Source organism: Ursus americanus, chromosome 18, assembly GCF_024610735.1.
Source record: "Ursus americanus isolate L20-20 chromosome 18, mUrsAme1.1.p, whole genome shotgun sequence".
In the NCBI taxonomy this organism is placed as follows: domain Eukaryota; kingdom Metazoa; phylum Chordata; class Mammalia; order Carnivora; family Ursidae; genus Ursus; species Ursus americanus.
In genome coordinates, this window is record NC_142144.1 from 36,735,981 (window position 1) to 36,762,123 (window position 26,143).

Consider the following 26,143-nt stretch of genomic DNA (forward strand, 5'->3'; position numbering starts at 1 on the left):
ACCACTCACTAGCCGGATGACTTTAGATAAGACAGGATAATAATAGCTCCCACCTCACAAGGCTGCTGGGAAGAGAAAATGTGCTCTGTCTGGCATGTGGGCAGTGTGTTTGCTGTTACCACTCTACACCCTCCTGTGGTCCTCACATCATCATGCCCATCTTACATCCAAGGAAGCTGAGGCCTGGGGAGATTGGCTTGGTAAGGGGTAGACAGTAGGGATTCCAGTCCTTACCAATATGGCCTTGGCTAGTTTTTTTGTTTGTTTGTTTGATCTCTAAATTGTGAAATACATCCCATAAACTTGCATATGTAACATAATGAAACACCAGAGAAACAAAGACCCCTAATGAACAAATAACCCCAAACACTCAAGTGCCCTCCACTGAGCTTTGGCATGTTTTTGAACCTCTCTGGGCCTTAGTTTCCTCATCTGTAAAATGCGGATGATGAGGCTCAGAGGAGTGAGGCGCTTCAGGTTTCAGGTTTGCCATTGGCATTTTGCTGTGATGAAGCAAGGTGAGGAAGAGTTTGCCAGAGGTCATGGTCTCCCCCATGTCTGTGCTCAGGAGTCAAGACGGTAGGTGGGTGCTGGAGGGTGTGTCCAGGGGCTTCTGGAGGGGATGCTCATGCTATGGGACCAGTGGGGGGTCTTGATGAGGGCGGCTGGAGGTTCATAGGCTGGGTCGGGGCAGAGAGAGAAGACACACAGCTCAGAGCCAGGTACACCCAGGCACACAGAGGAGGCCATAAATCTAGGACTGAGACTTTGAGTCCTCCAGGAACCCAACCAAATTCCCATTGGCTGATAAGGATTCCTCAGATGGGGGTCACAGCCCAGCCAGGGCCAGCAAGAGTGTGTTCCTGTCCTCCCCATTGCCCCAGAACCCCCACCTCTATTCTGGCCTCTGGCCCCAGGTCAAGGACATTAGGGAGAAGATGAACTCCTAATGGAGACTCAGTGCGGGGGTAGGGGAGACTGGAAGATAGTGGATATACCAGGAGACAGTTTGGAGGTTGGAGATGCTGAACTGGACGTGCTTGTGGGGCATCCAGGGATAGACACAGGCTGGGCTAGAGATAGAGCTTTTAAGCCCAGAGTGGCATGTGAAGGCTTGCAGATGGATGAGGTGGCCCAGGGAGACACGATGGAGTCCTAGGGAGCACCCGTGTTTAAGAGATGGCTAAAGGGGAGGAGGCAGCCAAGCCCCATGATCTCTCCTGGCCCCAGGAACCCAAATACACTGGTGCCTTAACTGACTTGTACCATGGGGCCAGTCCCTTCTCTCAAAGGTTCTGATGGGTCAGGGCAAGCAAGAGAAGCCCAGACTCTCCTAGGCAACAAGGAGGACAACTCCAGAGACCCCCACCACACAGGACTTCCCTGTAGCACTGAGTCCAACTTCAACCCCCAGCTCCGGCTCTGGAAATGTCTGATTCCTGCCCTGTCCTCAGCTCCCCACCCTCTAGATGATGGAGTATCCAGGGCACAGTCCTTGGACCTCTTCTCTTTCACCCTCCTTCCCAACGTGACCTTACCAGCCTGTAAATACCATTACATGCCAAAAGCTCCCCAAATTAGATCTCCTGTCCAATCCTGTTTCCAGACTTTAGACTCCCATGTACAACCGCCCACTGGACAGATTTTCATCCCTCAAGCCTGCTCCTCCCACACTCTTTCCCACCTCAGTAAATGGCAAATGCAATTTTCCCATCGCTCAGGCCAAAATCTTTGAAGTCGTCCCTGACTCCATTCTCTCTCACACCCCACCCACATCCCAGCTGTTAGCAAACCCTATAGGTATTACCTGCAAAATTATCTAGAAACCAACCATTTCTCATCACCCCACCACCATCACCAGAGTTTGAGCCACTCTCACCTCTCTTGGATTACAGAAGTGGTCTTCTGATCATCTTCCAGCCTTTTTGCTCTGACTTGCCCCTATAGTCTAGTCTCAATACATCAGCTGGAGTGTTCCTTTAAAAAAATAAGCCAAATCATAACCTTCACTCCTCTGCCCTAAGTCTTCCAATGGCCTCCAAGCCCCTGCTGTTCTCTCCCTATTTATTCCCCTGTAGCTGGATGGCTTTGCTGTTCCTTCGAAGGTACATGGCATGTTTTCACCGTTGAGACTTTGCAATGGCTGTTCCCTCTGCCTGGGATATTCTTGCTTCAGATATCTGCGTGACTTATGTTTTTTCCCCATGTGCTTACACTGTTTATGTCAACAAACAAAACAGTATTTTTAAGAAAACAAAATGGAGAGGTGATAATTTTTAAAGATCCTGGTTATAAACTCTACTAAAAAGTTCTAAGTAAGAGCTTTTTTGAGGCAAAGTGGAAGCACTACCCCACTCCTTCCCAGGCTCCTGTTTTGGGGATACATACTTCCCCCTAGTGGCCATTCTAGGAAAAGTCGCATCTTCTGGGGGTTGCTGGTGTTCTCTACATTAGGACACAGTATAAACTTCCATCCCACCTATCCTGACCTGCCAGACAATGCAGTCCCAGCAACTCCAAGATAAACTGTGTGAGCTGTCCCTGTTGTCTGTGTGTAGTGGAGGACATAGGTTTTGGAGTCTGGCCTTACAGGAATTTCAGATCCCCAATTACTCAGAATGGTCTTGGGCAAGTGACCTAACCTTTAGTTTCCCATTGGTAAAATGGAGATAGTAATATATACTTCAGGGGTACCTGGGTGACGCCATTGGTTGAGCATATAACTTTCGGTTTCGGCTTAGATCGTGATCTCAATGCCGCTGGATCAAGCTCTGTGTTGGGCTCCGCACTCAGTGGGAAGTCTGCTTGAGAGTCTCTCTCTCCCCCTCCCCACACTTGCACGCGTACTTTCTCTCTAAAATAAATAAATGGATCTTTAATATATATATTAAATATATATATATATATATATATGGACGCCTTGGTGGCTCAGTTGGTTAAGCGTCTGCCTTCGGCTTAGGTCATGATCACAGGGTCCTGGGATCGAGTCCCACACTGGCCTCCTTGCTCGGCGAGGAGCCTGCTTTTCCCTCTGCCTGTCGCTCTCCCTGCTTGTGTTCTCTCTGACAAATAAAATATTTTAAAAAATTAAAAAAAAATACATACTTCAAGGGTCTTTGAGGAATAGATGAGCACAGTGCTTGGTGCATAGTAAGTGCTCAAAAGCTGTTACCTACTATCAGAAGAGATTCTTGGCAAATTTTGGGTGCATGAGTATTTTGGACTCCCTCACCCTTGCATCAAGCCTGGGGTGACCGAAAGCGGGGAGGTGACTGAAAGCCCCAGCCCTTGCCAGAGCAGCTTCACAACTGCTCTGTTCCTTTCCCCAAGTGAGCTATCCTCTGAGATGGTCCTGGGATGGGCTGGAGGCTTGACTGTGCTAAGATGCCACATGACACTGGGAGACTCTCCCAGCCTCTCAGATCCTGTCTACCCACTGCACTTCCAATGGCTTGGGACAGCACACGGGCAGGAACTATTACTGACCTGACAGATGGGGAAACCAATGCCCAGACACTGGAAGCAAACTGCCCAGGGGTCACAGAATGAGTTGAGGCAGCCAATCAGGCATCCTAGTTTAGCTGGGTTATATGCAGCCGGGCCTCCCAGGAGGCTATGACTTATGAAGACTGACCACAATAAAGCCTGGGGCTGAGGGTAGCCTGGGCTGCTGGGAAGGACTCCAAGGAACTTCTGTTTGGGGAAGACAGTTGCCCTTTCCTTCAGGACTCAGACACCTCCTGACCTGAAGGCAGTTCTAGGCTGGGAAACCCAAGGCCTGGATTCCAGTCTCAGCCTGGCTCACGCTGAGAGTGACCCCATGGAGCCTTGTCCCTTCTGGGCTAGGCCTTTGTAGACTAAAGGGTTGGGCTAGCTTAGAGCTCTCTGGGGATTTGCGGGCTCTAAAAAGCCATGAGCGATTGCCTGGGATATCTGTGCTAAGGCCATGTAGGGAGCTTGGGAGGAAGAACTTTCACAATGGGTATGGTAGGGCACATGAGAGGACTGATGAGGAAGGCAGGTCTGTGAAGGTGACCAGGCATTCATGCCCCAATTTTAGAAGAGAAGGCACACCAGCAGGTTCTCCTCAGAGAACAAGGTCTCCAGGCTTTCAGGCAGGAAGCAAGAAGGCTGACACCACGCTGGAAGGATCCCCTCCTCCAGACCTAAATCACAGGACCCACTGTTTGAGACTTTGAACTTCTCTTACAAGACTGACATTCTTCCTTCCTCTCCTGTTGGTCTGTTCTCCGGCCTGTCCAGGACAGGATCCAGAGCTGCTTCACACAGACCCTGCATTCAGGAGGGCTGCTTTCATCTCCAAGCCTGAATACAACCTCCCACTGCACCTCAGATAGGAGGTGTTGAAAGGAGCCAGCCCTGCTGGACAAGCCAGAGGGAATTCCAGAGATAAGAACTTGGGTCTCTGAACAAAGCTCTGGCCCCATAAAGAATCTCCTGCTGAAGAAGAGGGAAGGGTTGGAAGGGGACGGGGTGCTAAATGCTCAGGGAGCAATAGTATGGGCTTGTGGTGCCCATGGGATTCCTCCATGAATGGCTCCCTTTAGACCACACTCACGTAGTCTTGTCCCAGGCTGCCGCTCAGTGGAGAATCCACCAAACCTATGAGAAGCAGCTTCCCCTTGCTGAGGAAGTCTGGGGCCCCTTTAGTGATCCGAAGGGTGTTAGCTCCCCACTGTCCCCGAGCTTCCTATCCAATCTCCTGAATCTCTGCCCTTTGCAGCACCAACCCATGCCACCCTCATCTTTCACTTGGATCACTCCCTAGAGCTCATGGCTGGGCCTCTTGCCTCCAAGTTAACTCCAATCCCTTCTTTACACTCTGCCAGAAACACTGCTCTAGAACAGAGTGGGCAAACTAAGGTCCTTGGCCAAATCCAGCCTGCTGCCTGTTCTTGTACAACCCATGAGCTAAGAATGGCTTTTACATTTTTAAATTGCTGGAAAAAATGATATTTTGTGACACGTAAAAATTGTATGAAATTCTAATTTCAGTGTCTGTAAAATAAGGTGTTCCTGGGGCAGAGTCACACTCATTTGCTTCTGTATTGTCTGCGGTCACTTCCACATCACAATGGCAGAGTTGGGTAGCTGCAACAGCCAAAGACTCACAAAGCCTAAAATATTTCCTATCTGGACCTTTACAGAAGACATTTGCTGACTCCCACTCGATCAAAAATCCAGTCATGCCATTCTCTGCTTAGGACACTCCAGTGGCTCCTTATGGCTCTCCACAGCTGACCCCTTCCTTTCTACCTCTCCAGCCTCATCACCTGTCCTTCCAGTTGTCTTCGCACTCTGGACAACTAACCCTTCCTCAACCCTACCACAAACCACATCCCTGGGCTTGTCTTATGCGGTTTACTTTTCCTTGGCATGCTTTTTTTCTCCTAATGGCAATCTACTGTCTTAAGACTCAGCCTGGTTGTTTCCTTCCATTTTCCTTCTCCCAACCACAAGAGCTAACCCATTCCTACCATGCCACAGGAAACTCCTTACGGCTCTACTCAGCTTTTAATAAGACTAATGACTTATTTGTGCCAGACGAACTACTTCCATTATAAATATTTGTTTAGGTATGTATCCTCTGCTGGATTACTGTGAAAGAACAGGCCACAACTCTAGCACAAGGCTGCACAGGGCAGGCACATAAGCATTAACCAGAAGAGGCCTGTTCAGCATTCTATACCTTTACTTGGCTAAGAGTATGGAGGAAGAAGGTGCTTATATATTTTCCAGATACTATCTTTTTTTTTTTTTTTTTTTTAAGGGAGGGAGAGGGAGACAGACAGAGAGGTGGGGGGGGGAGGGGCAGAGGGAGAGGAAGAGACAGAATCTTAAGCAGCCTCCACGCCCAGCACAGAGCTTAATCTCACAACCCTGAGATCATAACCTGAGCTGAGATCAAGAGTCAGAAGCTTAATGGACTGAGCTACCCAGGTGCCTATTTTTTTTTTTAAAGTAAACTCTACACCCAACATGCGGCTTGAACTCATGACCCCAAGAGTAAGAGACAGATGCTCTACCAGCTGAGCCAGTCAGGCACCCCCAAGTATCATTTATATAAACTTTCAGCACCCATGATAGATCAGCCACCTACATGTACCTTATCTCCTTTAATCCTTACAACAACGCTGGTAAGGCAGGTGATACCTCCATTCCACCAAGTGGCAGTTATATGGCAGAGCTGGCATCTAGAATCAGGTCTCCTGCTTCCTGAATTCTGAGATACTCTCCATGAACAGTTCATCCACTGAACCACTGCTTCAAAGATGTAACAGATACTTGTGGGCTTCCTGCTGCGTTTGGGGCCCACTGGCCCTGTGCTAAATGGGTCTAGATAGAGGCATTTCCGTAGTTTTCCATTTCCTCCCTCCAGTTGCTGTTTCTTACTCCTGTACCTGCTGCCTTTCAAGGTAGACTGTCTGGGTCAGGACCAAAGGGTGACCCTGCTTTTCCCATGAAAACTAAGTGCCAGTTTCGTGATGTCACTTCTGAAATCTGTTGCTCTGGGGCTTGGGCTTGCTCTGGACAAAGAAGTTGTTGGAAGTCTGGCCTCCAAGCTGGAGGGGTGCCAAGGCAGAGAGGGCCAAACTAATGTTAACTATCAATGCACTTGCCTTAACACAGACTCAAGAATGCCTCCAGAGGGTTGCTGGGATAAGCCCTGGACTGTCTACACACTTTTGTGAATATTTAAACAGAAGTCCAGAGCTCAGAGACAGAGACAAGGAAAGCCTTTATAGCTGCTCCAGGCCTGGGAGAAAGCAACACAGGAAGGGTAAATCCACCTGTGACTCATTCTCAACCAAAGAGGAGTTAGAGCTACACTGGTCAGTACACAGAGGCCATGGTGTGAAACTGGCAGGAGGAGGAGCTTGCTCTATGTCCTCTACCATCATGGCATATATAGCTAAACTGTCACCAGACAGGCTCAGTGATATGGGATGAGAAACGCCCCTGGACTCTAGAAAATGGAATTCTGTAAATCACCCTGACCCCTTTTCTATGTCTAGAACTGATGGCATCAAGAACCCCTAAGATAGGGGCGCCTGGGTGGCATAGCGGTTAAGCGTCTGCCTTTGGCTCAGGGCGTGATCCCGGCGTTGTGGGATCGAGCCCCACATCGGGCTCCTCTGCTGTGAGCCTGCTTCTTCCTCTCCCACTCACCCTGCTTGTGTTCCCTCTCTCGCTAGCTGTCTCTATCTCTGTCAAATAAATAAATAAAATCTTTAAAAAAAAAAAAAAAAAAGAACCCCTAAGATAAGTTCAATTAGATAGACCTATGAGAGTTTTTGGCAAAAGACTCAGATAAGATAGCTGGGTTTAACCCAACATGTGGGATTCTGGATATGTTTGGTATTTTGGACTGAGAAGTTCACTTGTGTCTTTCTGAAGACTGTGATCAGTTTGGATTAATCCAAAAAGTGAGGTGCAGCTGATGTTGCAGGTATTTTAAAGAGGAAGATGGATAATTGGGACAACTGAGGCTATGAGTAAGTGCCACTTTAGGCTAAAATTCTGGTTTGTTCAAATCAAGCCCAATGTTCCCCCGGCCCTCTAAGCAATCACAGTGATCTGGCCGTACTGAAACACTTTATACAGATAGAATAGGGGACAAGGGGATTTCTGACACACTCATGCTTTGGACGTATCAGTATAAGACAGTCTGTGAGGCTGTGTGTGAGTCCACCAGGCAGTTGGGAACAAGCACGATTTATCTGCTGGCAAACGAGTCTCCGTCACACCTAATCATTCTTTTATCTAAGTGCATCTTGATCTTCTTAGTCCTGGACATCAAAGTAGTCAATTACTGGTTCCTTGGCTATTTTCTGTAAATTACTGCTTGTAGGATTCCTGAAAAGCAAACAAAGAATGATCAATCTTTTCTTGTTTGGGGGAAACAGACTAATGTCTTCAGAAAGTTAAGGATCAACTGATTTACCATTTGCAAAGCTTTGATAAGACAGTGGGGCCCACGTGAGCTGGTAACTGTTGAAATCTGGTGATGGGCACACAGGGGTTCATTATATTAACACTACTGTCTCTACTCTAAAAGTTTTCCACAATAAAGTTTAATACAAAAACAAAGCAAACAAAGGGAAGAAAAGATAGCATGGCGTAAACAAGCCAAAGATCCCACATGGTTACGTGGAGGCGGTACTGGACAGAGCTGTGGAGTAACATGTGGAATACCCTCACATCTCCAAAACCACTGCCCACGTGGAGACGGAGCTGGGCTGACTAGAATCCAGGCCTTCTGCTCTCCAGGGCTGAAGCAGGCCGGTCCTGGGGAACTACACTAATCTAGGCAATCCTTGCCAAGGTTATGCCCAATGGGCAACACCTAGCTGTCCTGTCCAGTCCTCGGGAACACTGATTGCTAAGGCCATTATGGTGACCCTGTAAACTGCCCCTCCCTCCCAGAGGTTTCATATAAGAGGTTCCGGTACGGCTGCTGTGTGGAAGGCCAGAACAGCATTAGGGACCCTGCTGGGTTTCAGAGCAACTTTCAGCAATGCTGCCTCAGTCACAGTGAGGGAAACAGGGATGGTGCTCCTTCCCTGCTCCTGAGACTTGCTGCTTGCCAATGTGGTTTTCTTTTCTCTTTAAATCATGAATATATGTTTTTGTTGTAAAAATTATTCAAACCATATAGTAGGAGACAAGTCAAAACACAAAAATCTCCACCTTCACTGCAACCCCGGCCCACTACCTTTCGCCTCCAGATGAACTGTTGTGAACCATGTGATGTTCCTAAATCCTCTGGTGTGACAGACTGAATCCACTTTCCAGTGTCACCACCTACACCATGGAAGTTATGTCCAGTGACTTTTCCCCAGAGGGAAAGTGGGCATTACAAACATCAAACTTGGGACCCCTCTGGCATGAACAAATGTCTGACATTCCAGTCAAACCTTACTTATTTGAACAAAGTACCCCAAGGCCAGGCCTGAGAGGTTGCCAATGGCTGGTGGAGTCCTGGACAGTTCAGCCCCTGCTGGCTTCTCTGAATAGACAGGGGCCTTGAAAAGCAGCTGAAGGATCCTTACTTGTCTGTCTGATGTCTGTGATGAGGAATTGGTGGTGGAGGCCGTGACTGCATTTCCCTTTCAAGGACACCTGTCAGCGTGGTAGGAGGACAAATGGACTTCCCTCTGATAAAAGTCAGAACACAAAGTATTGAAAAGTGAGAATTGTTTGTGGAGACAGGCAGACCACTGGAAATCCAGTCATGACTTTCACTGTGCTGCTGCTCAGTCCTCTGATGTGACCCGTCTCCTCTCAGGCACAGTCACCTTCATTTAACCCTCGTCTTTCCACCCACCCCTGCCTGGGCCTGGTACCTGCTCCCTCTCGTCCCATACTCAAGTCTCTTCACTGATAAGGACTTACTCTGTCAGGTTCCGACAATGACCCTAGATCCTCCCTGTCACTTCCCAGGTCATGTTACAGCCTCTGTTTCCCCTAACAGGAAACACTGTTTATGAGGGATGCCCTGAATCAGAGTCCAGCATTTTTTGTTTTCATCATGCCAGGAGGACAAGGGAAGAAAGGACAGACAGATGTGATAGGCAGGCACTCAACCCAGGCTCTCAGGGTCTGTTCCTTGTGCCTGAGGAAATGCTGCCTCCAGTGTCGCTCATGAACGGGGCAGACAAGAGCCTTGCATGCCTTTAGGCATGTCTGTCCCGTGGACTGAAGCATGGACTTTGCTCTCTGGTTCAGACCTTCTGATCATGTCAGAAAGGCTAGCCAGCTAGGAGAGGAAGTAAGGCAAGCAAATGTGGATAGACCTTGCTTCCGAGGTCTAGCTTGCCGCAATGAGCAGTTCCTCCTGTGATGGCAAGATCAACCCACCTGACCGCAGTGACCACAACATTGCGCTTTGGCTCACTGTCATAGCTCACGCTCTCCAGGCCATACACTTGGGCCAGGTCGTGGATGATCCGGCGGTGGTCTCTGTTCATGGGAGGGAAGCAGTGGCTCTTCTTACTATTCTTTCCCTGTATTGAGGGAAAAGATGACTGACTGATAAAATCCTGAAAACAGAATATACTTACAAAGGTCCTTCCCACCACACCAAACATCTGGGTCAACAAAGGTGGCTGAGTTTTAGAGGCCCACAGCATATGGTATTTTCCTGGCTGCCAAGCAAGCCAAGGGGTTTGGGAGGGTGAGGTCTAATGCACTTCCTTCATCTATTCTGTGAGCCACAACAGTAGCACCTGGCCAGGGTTAGGGCAAGGGAAAGTGAAAAGAAACTAAGTGGACAGTATAATGGTTCCTCCTGAGGGGCTGGTAACTGGGAAGTAAGTGATATACCCAAGAAATGACTAAATAAATTGAAGACATAAAACAAGACAATCTAATTTCTTACAAAAATATGTTCTATACTAAAAATCATGAGTGTGCAGGTACAGACACACTAGCAGGGAAATACACTTGCGCGGGTTTCCTTATTAGGAGAGGAACAAAGATTCCATCTTCTCCTTCATGTTAGTATCCTGGGAAGTGGGAACAGAAGGAAGGGAGGAAAGGCAGGGGCTAACGGAGATGGTGGGAAGGAAATCCACCTTCATTAGGTATGGAACTAATACAGGCATTTCATCCTCAGTCACGGTACCCACGGAACAAAGAGGGAGCTACCCTGGGGTTGGCTGCTTCTGACATTAAAGACTTTTTCCCTTAAAGCTACCTCCGGGACAAGGGCTTCATTCTCTTGAGGGAGTCTAAACCACAACTCTTCAGCTCTAGTCATTCAACTTTTGATCTTTACCCAAGGGTTTCTACCTTGCCTTGGGGGAAATAAAGAACCAATGTGCCCTATCATATAAGAGCCCCCCAGAGATCATGTCTTCCTAAGTGCCCCACAGTCATTCAGCTGTCACTACTGAATGCCCCCGGCCGTCCAGAGCTTCTTCACCCATTCTTAGTCACTGAGCTAAGATTTTTTATTTATGCTGAATTTGATCAAGGATATCTTTGCTGAACCAGGACAAGGCTTCTATGGATGTTATAATGGCTGGGCTTTTGGGGAAGATAAGGATCGTCAAGAAGTTATGAATTTTTCCTGTAACTACTCTACACTGATGGTGTTCCTGGGACTTGATTGGTGTTTTTTTTGTTTTTTTTTTTTAATCAAGCTGGCCTTAGAGACATGTCCAGTTGGGTGTTTTGACTTCAACCTTGTTCACGGCCTCCACAAGGGCTTCCATTTCTTTTTCAATGTCACTGACAAACTTTAAATCCTTCCTGAAATGAGAAATCACCACAGTTAATTTCATCTGTTCTTGCTCTTTGAGAATCCCTTCCACCCACGCTCTCTGCCCATAACCTGCAGACAATGAACACTGTGGGGAGAAAAATGGCAAAGGCCAGGAATTGTCAGATAACAAAAGACTGACTATGACTAACAAAGGAAGACAAAAAGAGAAAACAAGTATGAGAAAGGAGAAGATGGAAGGAGAAAGAGCTGTCTGGAGGGCCAGGAGGAAAATAAGAGCTGTTACTGCCCAAGTGAGGGCTCATGTCGGCAGCCACAGATCTCTCAGGTCAGGCTAGTCCAAGCCCTAGGGAGGCCCAAACGTCTACTACAGGGTCCATCCCGTCCCCACCCCAAACCCCATGCTCAATTCTTCAAGGGGACAACTGTGAGAAACCAAGAAAGGATTTTTATTAAACATCATATAATCTCTTGTAATAGATATACAAACTTTAACTGGCTCAATCACAGAGGAGTACATATTAGTTACTGCATCTTAAAAGACCAAACACTTTTATAAGCCACAATGAAGAAAGCTGGTAACAAGTTACATACATACCTGGCATCGTCTTTTAAACTGTCACTGAATTTCGACCCTGAAGAACGTACATTGAAAGGATCGGAATCCTCACTAATGTGAAATGCCTCTGCTAACCGCCTGAAAATAAGAGAGAAGTAAATAAAAGGACAGGAAGGGGAGGAAAACTTCTTATAGTAACACAGAGTACCCCCCATGTCCTAAATTCTTTATATATTAATGATGCCATTTCAGTAAACCCAATTATTAAGAAGGGAATAAGTACCTGGGACAAGATATGATTTTGTCTTCCTAGAAGAAAATAAACAAGACAAATCTGTATGGGTCTGAGTGAACCAAATGGGCTGACACTGGCAGCCTGGGTTATCTGGTGAAGAGAAGGGGGGTGGGGAATGAGAGCACTGGGAGTGGTCAGTGGGGGATGGAGGTCTCTGAGGTTTCACCTAAACATCAGATACACAAAGTAGACACATAAACATTAAAATCAGTATCACAGAAAATCTGGAAAATAAAGGGAAGAATTCCATTAACAACATAAGCACTATATTTTAGTACACATCCTTTAAGATTTTTTTCCCTTTAAGTAGTTGCAATGAGTGTATAAAACTTGGCATCTGGGGCACCTGGCTGGTTCAGTCAGTGGAACATGTGACTTGTGATCTCTGGGTTATGAGTTTGAGCCCCACGGTGGGTGTAGAGATTACTTAAAAATAAAATTTTAGGGGCGCCTGGTGGCTCAGTCGTTAAGCGTCTGCCTTTGGCTCAGGGCGTGATCTCAGAATCCTGGGATCGAGCCCCACATCAGGCTCCTCTGCTAGGAGCCTGCTTCTTCCTCTCCCACTTCCCCTGCTTGTGTTCCCTCTCTCACTGGCTGTCTCTCTAATAAATAAATAAAATCTTAATAAATAAATAAATAAAATCTTAAACAAAACAAAACCAAAAAACCCAACTTGGCACCTTTTTTCACCTATCATTATATGATTGGCATTTCTCATTTTACTACTTGTTTTTCACATTTACTGTTTTAATAGCTGCATAATCTTCTAATTATGTATATACCAGAATTTACCTAAACATTGAGATTTTAAGTGACACAGTATCACTGGGCAAAAAACTTCTAAGGTTATTTCTCTGGAAAATATTTCCAGGTGTGGGATTACTGGTTGAGATGGCATGGATGCCAGACTCATGAGCAACACGGTCTGAGTTTTCCACAACTGCCCATTTGTGTTTTGACTGGCAGTGGATGAGTTTCATGGCACCCCAACACTCAGTTATGTCTTTCTTTTGTAAAGAGAAAAAAAATTCAGCTTAGCACTTAGTACAATTTTTGTTTACACTGAGATAGGGGTCTCTTGCAAGTTTAATGCCCGTAAGAATCTGGTTTAAGCTTAATTTTCAAATTTTCGAGAGAAATTTTCAAGAGAGATTTTTTGATGTTTTGATTAGTTGGTCACAAATTCAAATTTAAACACCAATAAAACATATCTGAGGGCTGAATTTGGCCTGCCAGTTTTTCATTTCTGCAACAGAATGTATGTTTGCAACGTTAGATGGTATTTTTTTAAGATTTAATTTTTTAGGGCACCTGGATGGCTCAGATGATTAAGCATCTGCCTTTGGCTCAGGTCATGATCCCAGGGTCCTGGGATCAAGCTCCGCATCGGGCTCCCTGCTTCTCCCTCTACCCTGGCCTCTGTCTGTCTCTCACGAATGAATAAATAAAATTTCAAAAAAAAATTTTTAATTTTTTAATTTTTATTTTTTAAAAGATTTTATTTATTTATTTGACAGAGAGGGAGACAAGCAGGGACTGGCAGACAGAGGAAGAGGGAGAAGCAGGCTCCCCACCCCCCCGCCAAAGAAAGAGACCGACATAGAGCTCAATCCCAGGACTCTAGGATCACGACCTGAGCTGAAGGCAGACGTTTAACTGCCTGACCCACCCAGACGCCCCTAAGATTTTTAATTTTTAAAAAGGCAGACGCTTAACACTGAGCCAACCAGGTGCCCCGAGAGAGCCAGTTCTAATCAGTAACTAAATTTACTGAGGCTAACTAATAACTAATTTAATCCTCACAACAACTGTGGGAGGCATACATGGTCACCATTTCCACAGATTTTTATGAACATTAAAGCTTCAAAAGAATATGGACTTGCCGAATGTCACATAGCTAAGTGATCTGTGAAGGCAGGATTCAAATCCAGGTAATCTGACTCTAGTCTACTATATAATACTGTCTCTCAACTACACAAAGGTGCACTTCCATGCTTTAGAGGCCTCCTGTGTATTCACTACAGCATTTCTGAATACTCATGGCTCGGTTCACATTTTGCAGCTCAGAACACTGTGACTGATGGTTCTTAAAGGTCAAGAGTTTTGAACAGCAGTTATTATAGTTATCATAAGGGTCAAGCCAAGGGAAATTTGGGCAGTGTTATTATTTATCCCCTTAAAGAAATTTGGGCAGTGCTATTATTTATCCCCTTAAAGCCACTTAAAGAGGTACTGTTAACAATAGTGGAAAGGCAAATTTCAAGATAAAATAGGACTATACTTTGTTTGCATTTGTCTGTTTTTGTTTAGCTATTTATCTTGAGAAATTTTCAAAGTGACAAAAATATAATGATAAAACCACTGTAAATTCAAAATATTGTTAAGTCAAAGATGCATTTAATATATCTAACCTACCAAACATCATAGCTTGGCCTGGTCTACCTTAAATGTGCTCAGAACACTTACCTTAGTAAGCTGGGCAAAATCATCTTACACAAAGCTCATTTTATTTTTTAAGATTTTATTTATTTGAGAGAGTGCGTGTGTGTGCACATGCACATGTGAGAGTGGGGGGGGGGCAGAGGGAGAGAATCTGAAGCAGACGCCCCGCTGAGCGCAGAGCCTGACACGGGGCTCGATCAAATGACCCTATGATCATGACCTGGGCTGAAACCAAGAGTCGGACGCTCAACTGACTGAGGCACCCAGGCGCCCCACAAAGCCTATTTTATAATTAAGTGTTGAACATCCCATGTAATTTACTGAACACTGTACTGAAAGTGAAAAACAGAATGGCTGTATGAGTACAGAATGGTTAAGTGTATGGGTCGTTTACGCTTATGACTGCATGGCTGACTGGGAGCTGTAGGTCGCTGTCACTGCCCAGTATCAAAAGAGAACACTGGACTGCATATTGCTACCCCTGGAAAAGATCAAAATTCAAAATTTGAGGTATGGTTTCTACTGAATGTGTATTGCTTTTACACCATTGTGAAGTTGAAAAATTGTAAGTCAAATCACTGTAAGTTGGGGACTGTCTGTATACCAGTTCACTTAAGTTCTCCAATTGTTAACATTTAGAGGGCTATACCTTTTAATCAATCTCTGTTAGAATCAGGAAGTCTGCGGGTCACTGAATAAATGCCCCTTAATCTAATAAAGAGTATCTTCAAATAACTAACAGGAAACATCATATTTAATGGTGAAATAGTCAAAGCTGTCTGATGTCAGGAATGTCTATCATCACCACCTTCTATCCAACACTGTAGTGGAGGCTCTAGCAATAAGGCAAGAAAAAGAAAAAAGTTAAGAATTGTAAAGAAATGAAACTATTATTGGAAGAGGGCATGAAATAGTAAGTGAATTTAGCAAGGCTGCGAATACAGGTCAACAAACATCAATTCTATTTCTATATACCAGCAACAGGGCAATTAGAAAATTATTTTTTTAAAAATTAGATTTAAAAGTGATACAGGAAGGGGGGAGTAGCTGAGCAAAAAGAAAAAAAAAGTGACACAGGAAAAATAACCATTTAAAAAAGTGTCAAAAAACATCAAATATAGCAAGGAACAAATCTACTGAAAGATGTACAAAATCTGTATACAGAAAACTATAAAGTATTATTGAGAGAAATCAAAGAAGACAGGAATAAATGGAAGGATATACCTTGCTCATGGATGAAGAGACTTAATGTTATAAAAATGTCAAACCTCCCCCACTTGATCTATAAATTAAATACCAATTCAATAAAAATCTTAGTAGGTTTTGGGGCAGATACTGATAAGCTAACTCTAAAGTTTAAATGGAAATGCAAATGCTCAAGAATAGCCAAGTTAATCTTGAAGAACAACCATGCTGGAAGAGATATACTATCAGATATTAAGAACTTTATTGTTATAGGGGCGCCTGGGTGGCACAGCGGTTAAGCGTCTGCCTTCGGCTCAGGGCGTGATCCCAGCGTACTGGGTTCGAGCCCCACATCAGGCTCCTCTGCTATGAGCCTGCTTCTTCCTCTCCCACTCCCCCTGCTTGTGCTCCCTCTCTCGCTGGCTGTCTCTCTCTCTGTCAAATAAATAAATAAAATCTTAAAAAAAAAAAAAAAGTTGCCTTTAAAAAAAAAAAAAGAACTTTATTGTTATAAAGGTACAACAATTAAGAGTGTGATACTAGTGTGGTGGAAGAGAAGCAGCTCAGAAATAGATTCACACACGATATGAATACTTGATTTAAGACAAATGGCATTGGAAAGACTGAGAAAAGGACATCTTGATAACAGTACTGGTTACATGAATATTCATATGGAAAAAAACTGAACTGTGAACTCTCCTTAAACCAAGCTCAACTGTAGATCTAAACGTGACAAGTAATACGTGATACAGCTTCTAGACAATAACAGTGTATCATCATGACCTCAGGATAGACAAATACTTCTTAAAACAAGACATAAAAACCACTAGTCACTAAGGAAAAGACAGATAAACTGGACTACATTAAAATTAGAAACTTCTGCTTATCAAAAGATACCATTAAGAGAGTGAAAACTGAAAGCACGAAGTGCAGGAAAATATAATATATAAAACCAACAAAGGATTCACACCCAAAATGTATAAAGAAATTCTACTAATCAATATGAAAAAGACAACACAATCAGAAAATAAGCAAGAGTTTGAGTAGGCACTTCACAAAAAGGGGATATCCAAGTTGCCAATAAACATATAAAAAAGTCGACTTCACTAGTCATCAGGGAAATATAAACTAAAAGCTCAGTGACATCCAGGTATACATTTACAAGAACAGATTACAATAAAAAAGACCGACAATTCTAAGCACTAATAAAATTGGGAACTATTACCCTGCTGGTGGGAGTATAATGTGACACAACCATTTTGGATACCATTGCGTAGAGCCGACTAAAGCTGAACATATGAATAACCTATTAATCGGTAATTCTACTCCTAAGTTTGTAACTAACAGAAACGAGTATGTACATACAGCAAAGCAAATATACGGATGTTCTTAACAGAGCATTATTTGTAACAGCCCGATACAGATAACCACACACATACCTATTAATGGTAGAATGATAAATAAATATCTTAATACAATAAAATATCATGCAGCAATGCAAATGAACAAAGTATTGCTACATGCAACAAGAAGAATATCACAAATGTAATGAACGAAGGCAGACAAAAATAATGCAAACTGTAAGATTTCATCATTTATATAAAGTTCAAAAACAGACAAAACTAAAGTGTTAGAAGTCAGGATAGGCATTTTATCTTTGTGGAGTATACATAAGTGTTCTGGCAATTTCCTATTTCTTGACCTGGGTGCTGATTACACCACTGTATTTACATTGTGATGACTCACTGATCTGTACCCTTCTGATCTTTCTATATGTATGTTAATACTTCAACATAAAAGGTCATTAAAAAAATTTTAAGCTTCTTATCTCCATTGGAATCAGGAAGTCTGCCAGTCAGTGAATAAGTATGCTATGGCATGTGATGTTTATACCATGCCCCAAACCAACAAGCTCATGTTTCAGAAATATGCTGAAATCACCTAAGTGGTTTATCCTTAGACATTTCAATTCCTGATGATCGAATTTCTCTTAATCTCCAATAGCAGCAAAAGACTCAGAGCAGGTGCTGTGTGAACGCCTCCTCCCTATTAATTACACAGAGCTCAAGAACAAGGAGATAAAAAGCAGTTGAAATGACTTACTTTTTCCTTTCCAAGGCTAAACATTCCTCATCACACTCCAGCCTTGAGAAACAAATGAAAAAGATAAAGTCAGGGCATAGATTTTCACAGTTCCTACCCAGCAACAAGTTCTTTGTCAACCTGGAAACAGAGTAAACTCTGGCCAAAACATGATTGCATGAGGTCCCTCTCAAGGTCAGGTGGGCAGGCCTCTGGGTTATGGGAATCGAATCTAGGAGTCTTCAGAAGGGCCTCAAATTGTCCCCAAAACGCTCCCACAGTTGGGATGCGGGGGTGGCTCAGTTCATTAAGCATCTGCCTTCGGCTCAGGTCATGATCCCAGGGTTTTGGGATCAAGTCCTGCATTGGGCTCCCTGCTCAGTGGGAAGCCTGCTTCTCCCTCTGCCTGCTGCTCTCCTTGCCTGTGCGTACACGCGTGCTCTGACAAATAAATAAATAAAATCATAAAAAAAAAAAAATCAGTTCTAAGAAGTCCACTAGATCAGTGTTCAAAAAACACAAAACGAAACAAAACAACATGCTCCCAATGGCACTCTGGCAGCCCCACGTCCCTCTCTTGACATAGCTGGTTCTCTGTGGGTTGGGCTGGACACATCTAGGTCTCTGCTCCATCTGGCTACTGTTTGAAGAGAGGCCTGGAAAAGCTATATCCTAAGTAAGATTCGTGGGATTGGAGTGAGTGTGGTCTCTTAACATCAATGTCTGTTGGAGTACCGACTGTGTGTGCAAGGTTTCACTGTGGGAGATTGAGACAAATGAATGGTTCCTGCCCTCTGGAAATTAACTCTAACAGACACAGATTTTAAAAATTACCTGGCTTGGTGAATTTCCTTCTTAGTAATTAACTTGCTGATTTCCACTGAATCTCCAAGCTGCATGTCTGTTATTTTAGAGGCCATGGAAATAGCAGCTATTCTGAAGTATAAAAAAGAAAGGAAGAAAAGGCATTGCAGTTTCCCAGGAATGTCCTAATACTAGGTATACAGAAGGCTTCTTTCAAGTCGAATCTACCACTGGACAATTCGTGGGCCTCAGACACCCATCTATTATGAACTACCCACACATTTATGTCCTATCTCCTCAATTAGATTCTAAGTAGTTCCATTAGAAGCAATGAGATAGTCTATTCAAACCCCGTTGAATATCCAGGCCAATGCCTGGCATTTAGTCAGTATTCAAACCCACTGATGTCAAAGCCACTCTGATGTCTTCATACTCCCCAAATCCTATCTCCATGACACATCTCTGCATGTAATCAGAGATACACACAACCATCCATCCCTAACACCTTCACCTCCTTACTGAGATCCCTTTCTGGCCACCCAGTCCCAGGATTTCAGGAGGCTGCAAAGACAGTTCACAACAGTCAGAAACCTCCACTACAGAGGAGGAGCACAGGACTTGGTCCTGGCTATGCCGCCACAAGTGGTGGGATTTTAAAGCAATTCATACAACTTCGGGATATCATCCCTTCTGATCTCATGCTGTAATAAGACCAGAAGGGAGAGAGAGGGAAAGAAAGAGGAGGAAAAATAAAAAGGTCATTTTACAAATGAAAGTTAAGGAAGGAAAGGGACACAAAGCAGTACTTTTTCTCTAAACCAGAAAAACTAGATTCAGGAAAATTTATTTTAAAAAACTTTCCAGGGGCACTTGGGTGGATCACTCTGTTAAGTGTCTGATTCTTGATTTCAGCTCAGGCCGTTATCTCAGGGTCATGGGTTTGAGCCCTGTGTCTGGCTCTGCACTCAGTGGGGAGTCTGCTTAAGATTCTCTCTCCATCCGCCCTTCCCACGACTCCCAGCTTGCACACTTTTTTTAAAAAAAGATATTTATTTATTTATTTGAGAGCGAGAGAGAGCACAAGCGGGAGGGAGAAAGAATCTGAAGCAGACTCCTCGCTGAGTGCAGAGCCTGAAGCGGGGCTCTATTCCATGACCACAAGATCATGACCTGAGACAAAACCAAGAGTTAGATGCTTAACCAACTGAGCCACCCAGGAGCCCCTACACAAGCTCTTTCTAAAAAAAAAAAGAAAAAAACTTTCCAAACTTGACAAAAGTTGCAAGGATTCAACAATAAACACATGTAAACACATGTGTACCCTCTGTGTACTGAGATCCACCACTGTTAACATTTAAGTAGCACTAACCTTTGATAAGTACTTGATGCCTCAGAGCAAATCATCATCTCTTTTCTTCGTCCACATTCACACTGCAGCTCTATCTGAAATAAGATTAACATGGAGTGACTTTTAGCACATGGAAACCATGTGAATAGGCAGGTTTCACTTTTAAAGCTGCTCTCAAATCAAACCATGGCAGAGGATACAGACAGTGAGTGGCTACCCTTCAGGATGGAGGAAGCTAACCATACACGCAAACTGACAATGTGGCAGTTGACACGCTAGGAGGGAACCGTTCACTCTACGGTGACACTTTCTGGGAACTACTCGTGTCCTTAACCCTACCTGAAAGGGCAGGCCTAAAGTTTTTACCACTGAACCTGGCCAGGACCATCCAAAGCCTAATCAAGTTCGCCTCATGCATCTGCTTTCATCTCTTCAGGGAGACTTTGCCTAGATCCCCCCTCAGACCAGGCTGTCTCCCACTCACATGCTCTCACAGCACCCTCTACAAAGGTGTAACTTCTTGTTCACCACAGTCGTAATTCATTACCTGAGTGAGTAGTCAATATCTGTCCCGTCTAAATGAAGGGACCATGTGTCTCCTATTCACTGGTACAGCCCCAGCACCTAGCAAAACATCTTGCACAAAACACTTATATATTTGTTGAATAAACAGAGCAGGCAATCTAAGTCTCTCTTGAGAAACTGCTCTAAGGGAGAGAGACAGAGCCTGTGGGTCAGGTGGCAGTGGGTACCTCCTGAACTAAAAGGCCATTTCAAGCTGGGCAGACAGAAATCTGTATAATTTACTCCACCCTTCTCTTGCTAACTTATTGGTTCTTTGCAACCAATGACCTCTGGTTAGAATGTGTGCCCAAGCGCCTCTGCAGGCAGCTCTGGACTCATGAGCAGCCCCAGAACCACAGTCAATGCCCTATCTGGAGCCAGGAATACGCACCTTGGCTTTACAAGCAGTCATGGGGCAGGGTGAGCTGGGGTGGCAGGGCGCCATACACGGGTGGCCACAGTCAGCTCTGGGGGTGGTGCAGGGCTGCTTGCAGGCCTCATCCACAAGACACTCTCCTTTGTGACAAAGTCTCTGACACTTGTGCATCCCACACGGTAGCGTGGCACTGCAGGGTAATCCGCAAGAGATATCAGCCAGGTGACAGGGGATGTTGCTTCGTAACTAGGAGAGACAGAAGTAGCCAGATTCTTATCTCCATGTGGGATCTGGGATGGGTTTTAACTTCATATTTAAGCTGAATTTTCAAAAAGTTACTTTTATCTGAAAAAAATTCGGCTGATCTTTAAAATCTGAAAGGTTAGCTTGAAAATGAACAAATCTCAACCTTATTTAATAATACTTGTTATGATACAAAAGAATTTGCACTAACAAGCACATGAAACCAGATAACTAGGGAGTATTTGAAAATGCTATGACCAACCAAGAGGATCAGATCATCTACCCCCCGCCCCCTTTGCAAACAGCTAGGGCACTGAGTTGACACATGAACCCTGTGGGCTGGGGACACCCCTGACCCATGGTTTCAAGACTGCTGGCAAGGCTATTTTACATAAATAATTAAATAATCAACTCTCCTCACATCTCCTGACTCATGGTCTCCTTAGCTTTAAGCAGCTCTGTCATTTAAAAAATTAAGAGGCAACAGGCCATGAAACCCCAAACTCATTTTTTTTTTTAAATCACCTTCCAGGAAAAAGATGCTGGAATTTTATTTCTGTGGGACCAAAGGTTACTCATTTATTCACTCGAATTCTTTCAAGAACCCTCAAAAGGAGGAATATACTTTGACTCTAGTGACACATAACTTTTACTCTTGAAGAGGCTTCCAAATTCTAGGACGTACATACTTCTAACTGCTTTAGAATCACTTTAGAAGTACTTTGGTAGAATGTAGTTCCCAATCACTAAAAACTTACACTACTGCCAGGGTCCGGAGATAATTTTTGCACACGCTGTATCCTCTATTGTCCCCTCCCCTCATTACTTGCCTACCTTTTCACTAACCTTTAGGAGGTTACATCCTCTACAAACACCTTCCTTGGGTGTGGGCTCCTTTCCATCCTCCTCAGTACTTTGTACTTCCCCTGCCACTGCACTTATAATTGACTGTTTACGCGCCTGCCTTCCGCCCCAGAATGAAGGCTCCATGAGAGCAGCAGTCACACCTGCCTTGTTCTCTTCTGAATCACTCAAACCAGGCCTGTTACATCTAGCACACAGTAGGTATGCAGTAAATATTTGTCGCATGAAGTCTAAATAAGCCATCAACACAAAGATAATAAATGGATGTCTTAGAATAGTTACTCTCAGAGGAAGACAGATTTATAGAGGAAAAATAAATACTAATAAGGACTATGGCTTGAGAACCACTCAAGGAAATAAGGGGAGAAAATATGTCCATCAAGATAAAGATACTGAAAGCATCTTTGTCATAGATGTCAAGAGTTTCCAAAAATCTTGGCTAACATGTTATGAAGTAAAAAGAAAGTTACAAAATAGTATTATCTTTTTTCTTTTCTTTTCTTTTTTTTTTTTAAGTAGGCTCCACGGTGGGCATGGGCTTGAACTCACAACCCTGAGATCAAGACCTGAGCTGAGATCAAGAGTTGGACACTTAACAGACTGAGCCACCCAGGTGCCCCATAAAAATAATATAAATAGATATGAGAAAGTGTGTGCCTGATAATCTATGCATAAAGATGTTAAGAGTGTTTCTTTCTGGATTGCAGAACTGTACATTCTTAATTGTCCATAATGAATATGCATTTTTTAAAATAAAGAATTTTTTTAAAGGTGCTTCCAAGGGTCTATAGTCAATGGTGCCAAATAAGCTTATAAGTTGGGAATGAGGATGAAAAGTCCTTCATGGTAGTGGCACCGTGGAGGTGTAGATGAGCCTGGAAGAAGGTGTTTTGATCCAGTGGCCAGGACAGGAAGCTGCACAGGGCGTAGAGGAAGGAACAGTGGCAGCTGGTGGTGAGACCACCTCCATCTTGGGATGCTCTCACTGTAACACCTTTACCCAGGCTAGCAACCTCTCCTATTCTGGTTAACCTAAAAATTGTCTCTGAACACAGCCTATGTTCTCAAGTCTCAAGGCCAACTGACTTTCACTTGATTGCAACCAGAGTAAAAATGACAGCAAAAGAGGCTCAAAATACTACCCATTTGAAGAGTTCATTTATGTGACATTCTGGAAAAGGCAAAACTACTGGGACAGACAATAGATCACTGGTCGCCAGGGCCTGGAGATAGGCGGCGAAATAAACATAGAGACACAAAGGAATATTTGGGGGTGAATGAACTATTCTACATCTTGACCATGTTTGGTGATTACGTGACTGCATGAATGTTTTGTCAAAATTCAAGAACCTGTACACTTAAAGGGATAAATCTTATTTTATTTTTTTTAGATGTATTTTTTTTTTTTTTTAAAGATTTTATTTATTTATGTGACAGAGAGACAGCCAGCGAGAGAGGGAACACAGCAGGGGGAGTGGGAGAGGAAGAAGCAGGCTCATAGCGGAAGAGCCTGATGTGGGACTCGATCCCGGATCGCCAGGATCACGCCCTGAGCCGAAGGCAGACGCTTTAACGACTGCGCTACCCAGGCGCCCCTAGATGTATTTATTTTAGAAAGAGAGAGCATGTGAGCAAGGGGAGGGGCAGTGGAAGGGGGAGGGAAAGGGAGAAAGAGAGACATAGAGAAGCAGACTCCCTACTGAGCGCAGAACCTGATGCGGGGCTGGATCTCATGACCCTGAGATCATGACCCGAACTGAAATCAAGAGTTGGACGCTCAACCAACTGAACCACCCAGGTGCCCCGGACTCTTCTATTTCTTCTATCAGCATTTAGCCACAGCGTGGTGGTGGGTAGATTTTGTTTTATGCAAATTATATCTTAATTAAAAGAAAAGAAAAAAGTGGCAACAGCAAACTTTGGCTTCTTGGAGTATATTTTTACTTTGAGAAACAATAAGACTAACAATTCCAAAAGTAATTCAATCATAAATCTCTAGCTGGAACAATGAACACTTGAGAGCGAAAACTTACCTCGTGTTTCCCCATGCACCATTTCTGAGTTAGGAAAGTACAAGGGGGACACTTCTCTTCACTATGACAAGAATGATACACTGCCAAAAGAGAAAGGAAATTAGGAATTATGTTTAGGAATAATGTTTAAATAAAGCCACATAAACTGGGGTGCCTAGGTGGCTCAGTCGGTTAAGCATCTGACTTCGGCTTAGGTCATGATCCCAGGGTCCTAGGGTTGAGCCCCACGTCAAGCTCCCTGCTCGGTGGGGAGTCTGCTCTTCCCCTCTGCTTGTGCTCTCTCTCAAATAAATAAATCTTTAAAAAAATAATAAAGCCACACAAACTGTTATATATGTTATAATGACATATAACATGGAACTTTAAAAGTTTAGAAGCTAGGAGTACTTTTTATTTTATTTTTTTAAAGATTTTATTTATTTGAGAGAGACAGAGAATGAGAGACACAGCACAAGAGCAGACGGGGAGGGGCAGAGGAAGAAGGAGATACCCGCTGAGCAGGGAGCCCGCTATGGGCCCCACCTCAGGACCCTGGGATCATGACCTGAGCCGAAGGCAGACACTTAACCAACTGAGCCACCCGGGCGACCCTGGGAGTACTTTTAAAATGGAAAATAGGAAAGTAAAAAGTAGGTGGCTTTATACTAAAGTGTTGAAGGATGAGCATGAGTGAGAAAAAGAAACCCCACTGAGGCAGGACAGACACATGAACAGAAAAGCAGAGAAGGAGGCAATTTTTCCATTCATCTCCTTGCGGCACAGCCCCTGGTCTGTCCATTCTACTCAATCGTTCTTTTGGCCCTACCTTACACAGCAACTGCTAACTTTTGCTTAGCTATCTTTGCTACTCATTCCATCTGACATGCTCCCTTGATTCCTTTCAATTTCCTTGCTGCCTGTAAGAGATGGTTCATCTGAACTTATCTCCTACCACAAAGCCTTCCTTGGCTGACCGTTCCTGACCTTGAGCTCTCTTAAACTCCCCGATCTCTGAGCTCTTTTCCAGATGGCTTGCTACCATGTTATCTGGCCCTTCTTCAAGTAATGGTTGGTTGTGTCATGTGCATATGACTACCACCCTCTTCCTCTTGGGAAGAACATAAGAATCTCTAGGTCATGGGTTACTTTTTCTTCCTTTCAATCTCCCTGTGTCTGATACCATGCTGGATATACAACTAACACTCAAGACAAGTTAAATGAATGCTGAACAAAAGCAGGCTAAAACAACACACCTCATAAATGGTTAAGTTCTCAACTATGGACATTAACTACCAGGATGTGGACTTCATCTGTAACATCTGCAAGTGAGTGTGAAGGAGGAAGTGGGTGAGTATTGGCTTGGGCACTTAATTAATGCTGGTGTGGACACTGAAGTACAGGCTTGCGGACTAAGCTGGGAGGGCCATCCTAAGGTCTCCAGGAAAGGAGGGACTTCTTACTTCATGAGGAATTTACTTAATTCTGTTTTACTCTATTAACTTAAAAAACTGAGAAAGGGCTGTCTGTCAGTCTGATTCATATGGCCAGACTTATTAAGTGCCACGCCTGGTGACTTGAGTTATTTCAGGTTTACCTCTGGGACTTGGTAAAATGAAATGATGAGCCTAATATGGTTCTAGAGGAAAGCCAGTAACTAGACTGGACAGAATATGGGTGATGTTAAGTAGCTACTGGCCTGCTGTCTACAGCAGTTTATGTGGGAAGAATTGGAAACAACAGACTTGTCCAGCAACATGATACTAAGTTATGACCCATCCATGTAACAGCACACATTAACTATTAAAAATCTATACTGTAGAGGGGCACCTGGGTGGCACAGCTGGTTGAGTGCCAACTCTTGGTTTCAGCTCAGGTTGTGATCTCAGGATCGTGAGTTTGAGCCCTGCATCGGGCTCCACACTCAGCAGGGAGTCTGCTTGAGATTCTCTCTTCCTCTGCCGCTCCTACTCGTGAGTTCTCTCTCTTAAATAAATAAATCTTTAAAAAAAAACTACATTGTAGAAAAATATTCATTGATAAGAAGAGAGATTCAAAATACAATAATAAGAGGGAAAAATCTAGTTAAAATAAATTCAGTAGGATCACACTTTTATTTTACGC

General features: G+C 44.0%; 1 protein-coding gene across 4 annotated transcripts in view; it reads right to left on the reverse strand.

Annotated features, from left to right (window-relative positions):
* Window positions 1–7,600: 7,600 nt before the first annotated feature.
* The window catches only part of NFX1 (nuclear transcription factor, X-box binding 1), a 72,001-nt gene continuing 53,458 nt past the window's right edge, over window positions 7,601–26,143 (reverse strand). For all 4 annotated transcript variants that reach the window (XM_045780827.2, XM_045780826.2, XM_045780824.2 and 1 more), the window contains exons 15-24: window positions 24,044–24,123; window positions 20,919–21,149; window positions 19,985–20,058; window positions 18,646–18,747; window positions 17,833–17,874; window positions 11,847–11,945; window positions 11,211–11,277; window positions 9,883–10,028; window positions 9,075–9,179; window positions 7,601–7,878 (exon numbers count right to left, since the gene is read on the reverse strand). In XM_045780827.2, coding sequence (XP_045636783.2) covers window positions 7,806–7,878; window positions 9,075–9,179; window positions 9,883–10,028; window positions 11,211–11,277; window positions 11,847–11,945; window positions 17,833–17,874; window positions 18,646–18,747; window positions 19,985–20,058; window positions 20,919–21,149; window positions 24,044–24,123 — 1,019 coding nt within the window. In that variant the 3' untranslated portion in view covers window positions 7,601–7,805. The remainder of the gene's footprint in view (window positions 7,879–9,074; window positions 9,180–9,882; window positions 10,029–11,210; window positions 11,278–11,846; window positions 11,946–17,832; window positions 17,875–18,645; window positions 18,748–19,984; window positions 20,059–20,918; window positions 21,150–24,043; window positions 24,124–26,143) is intronic.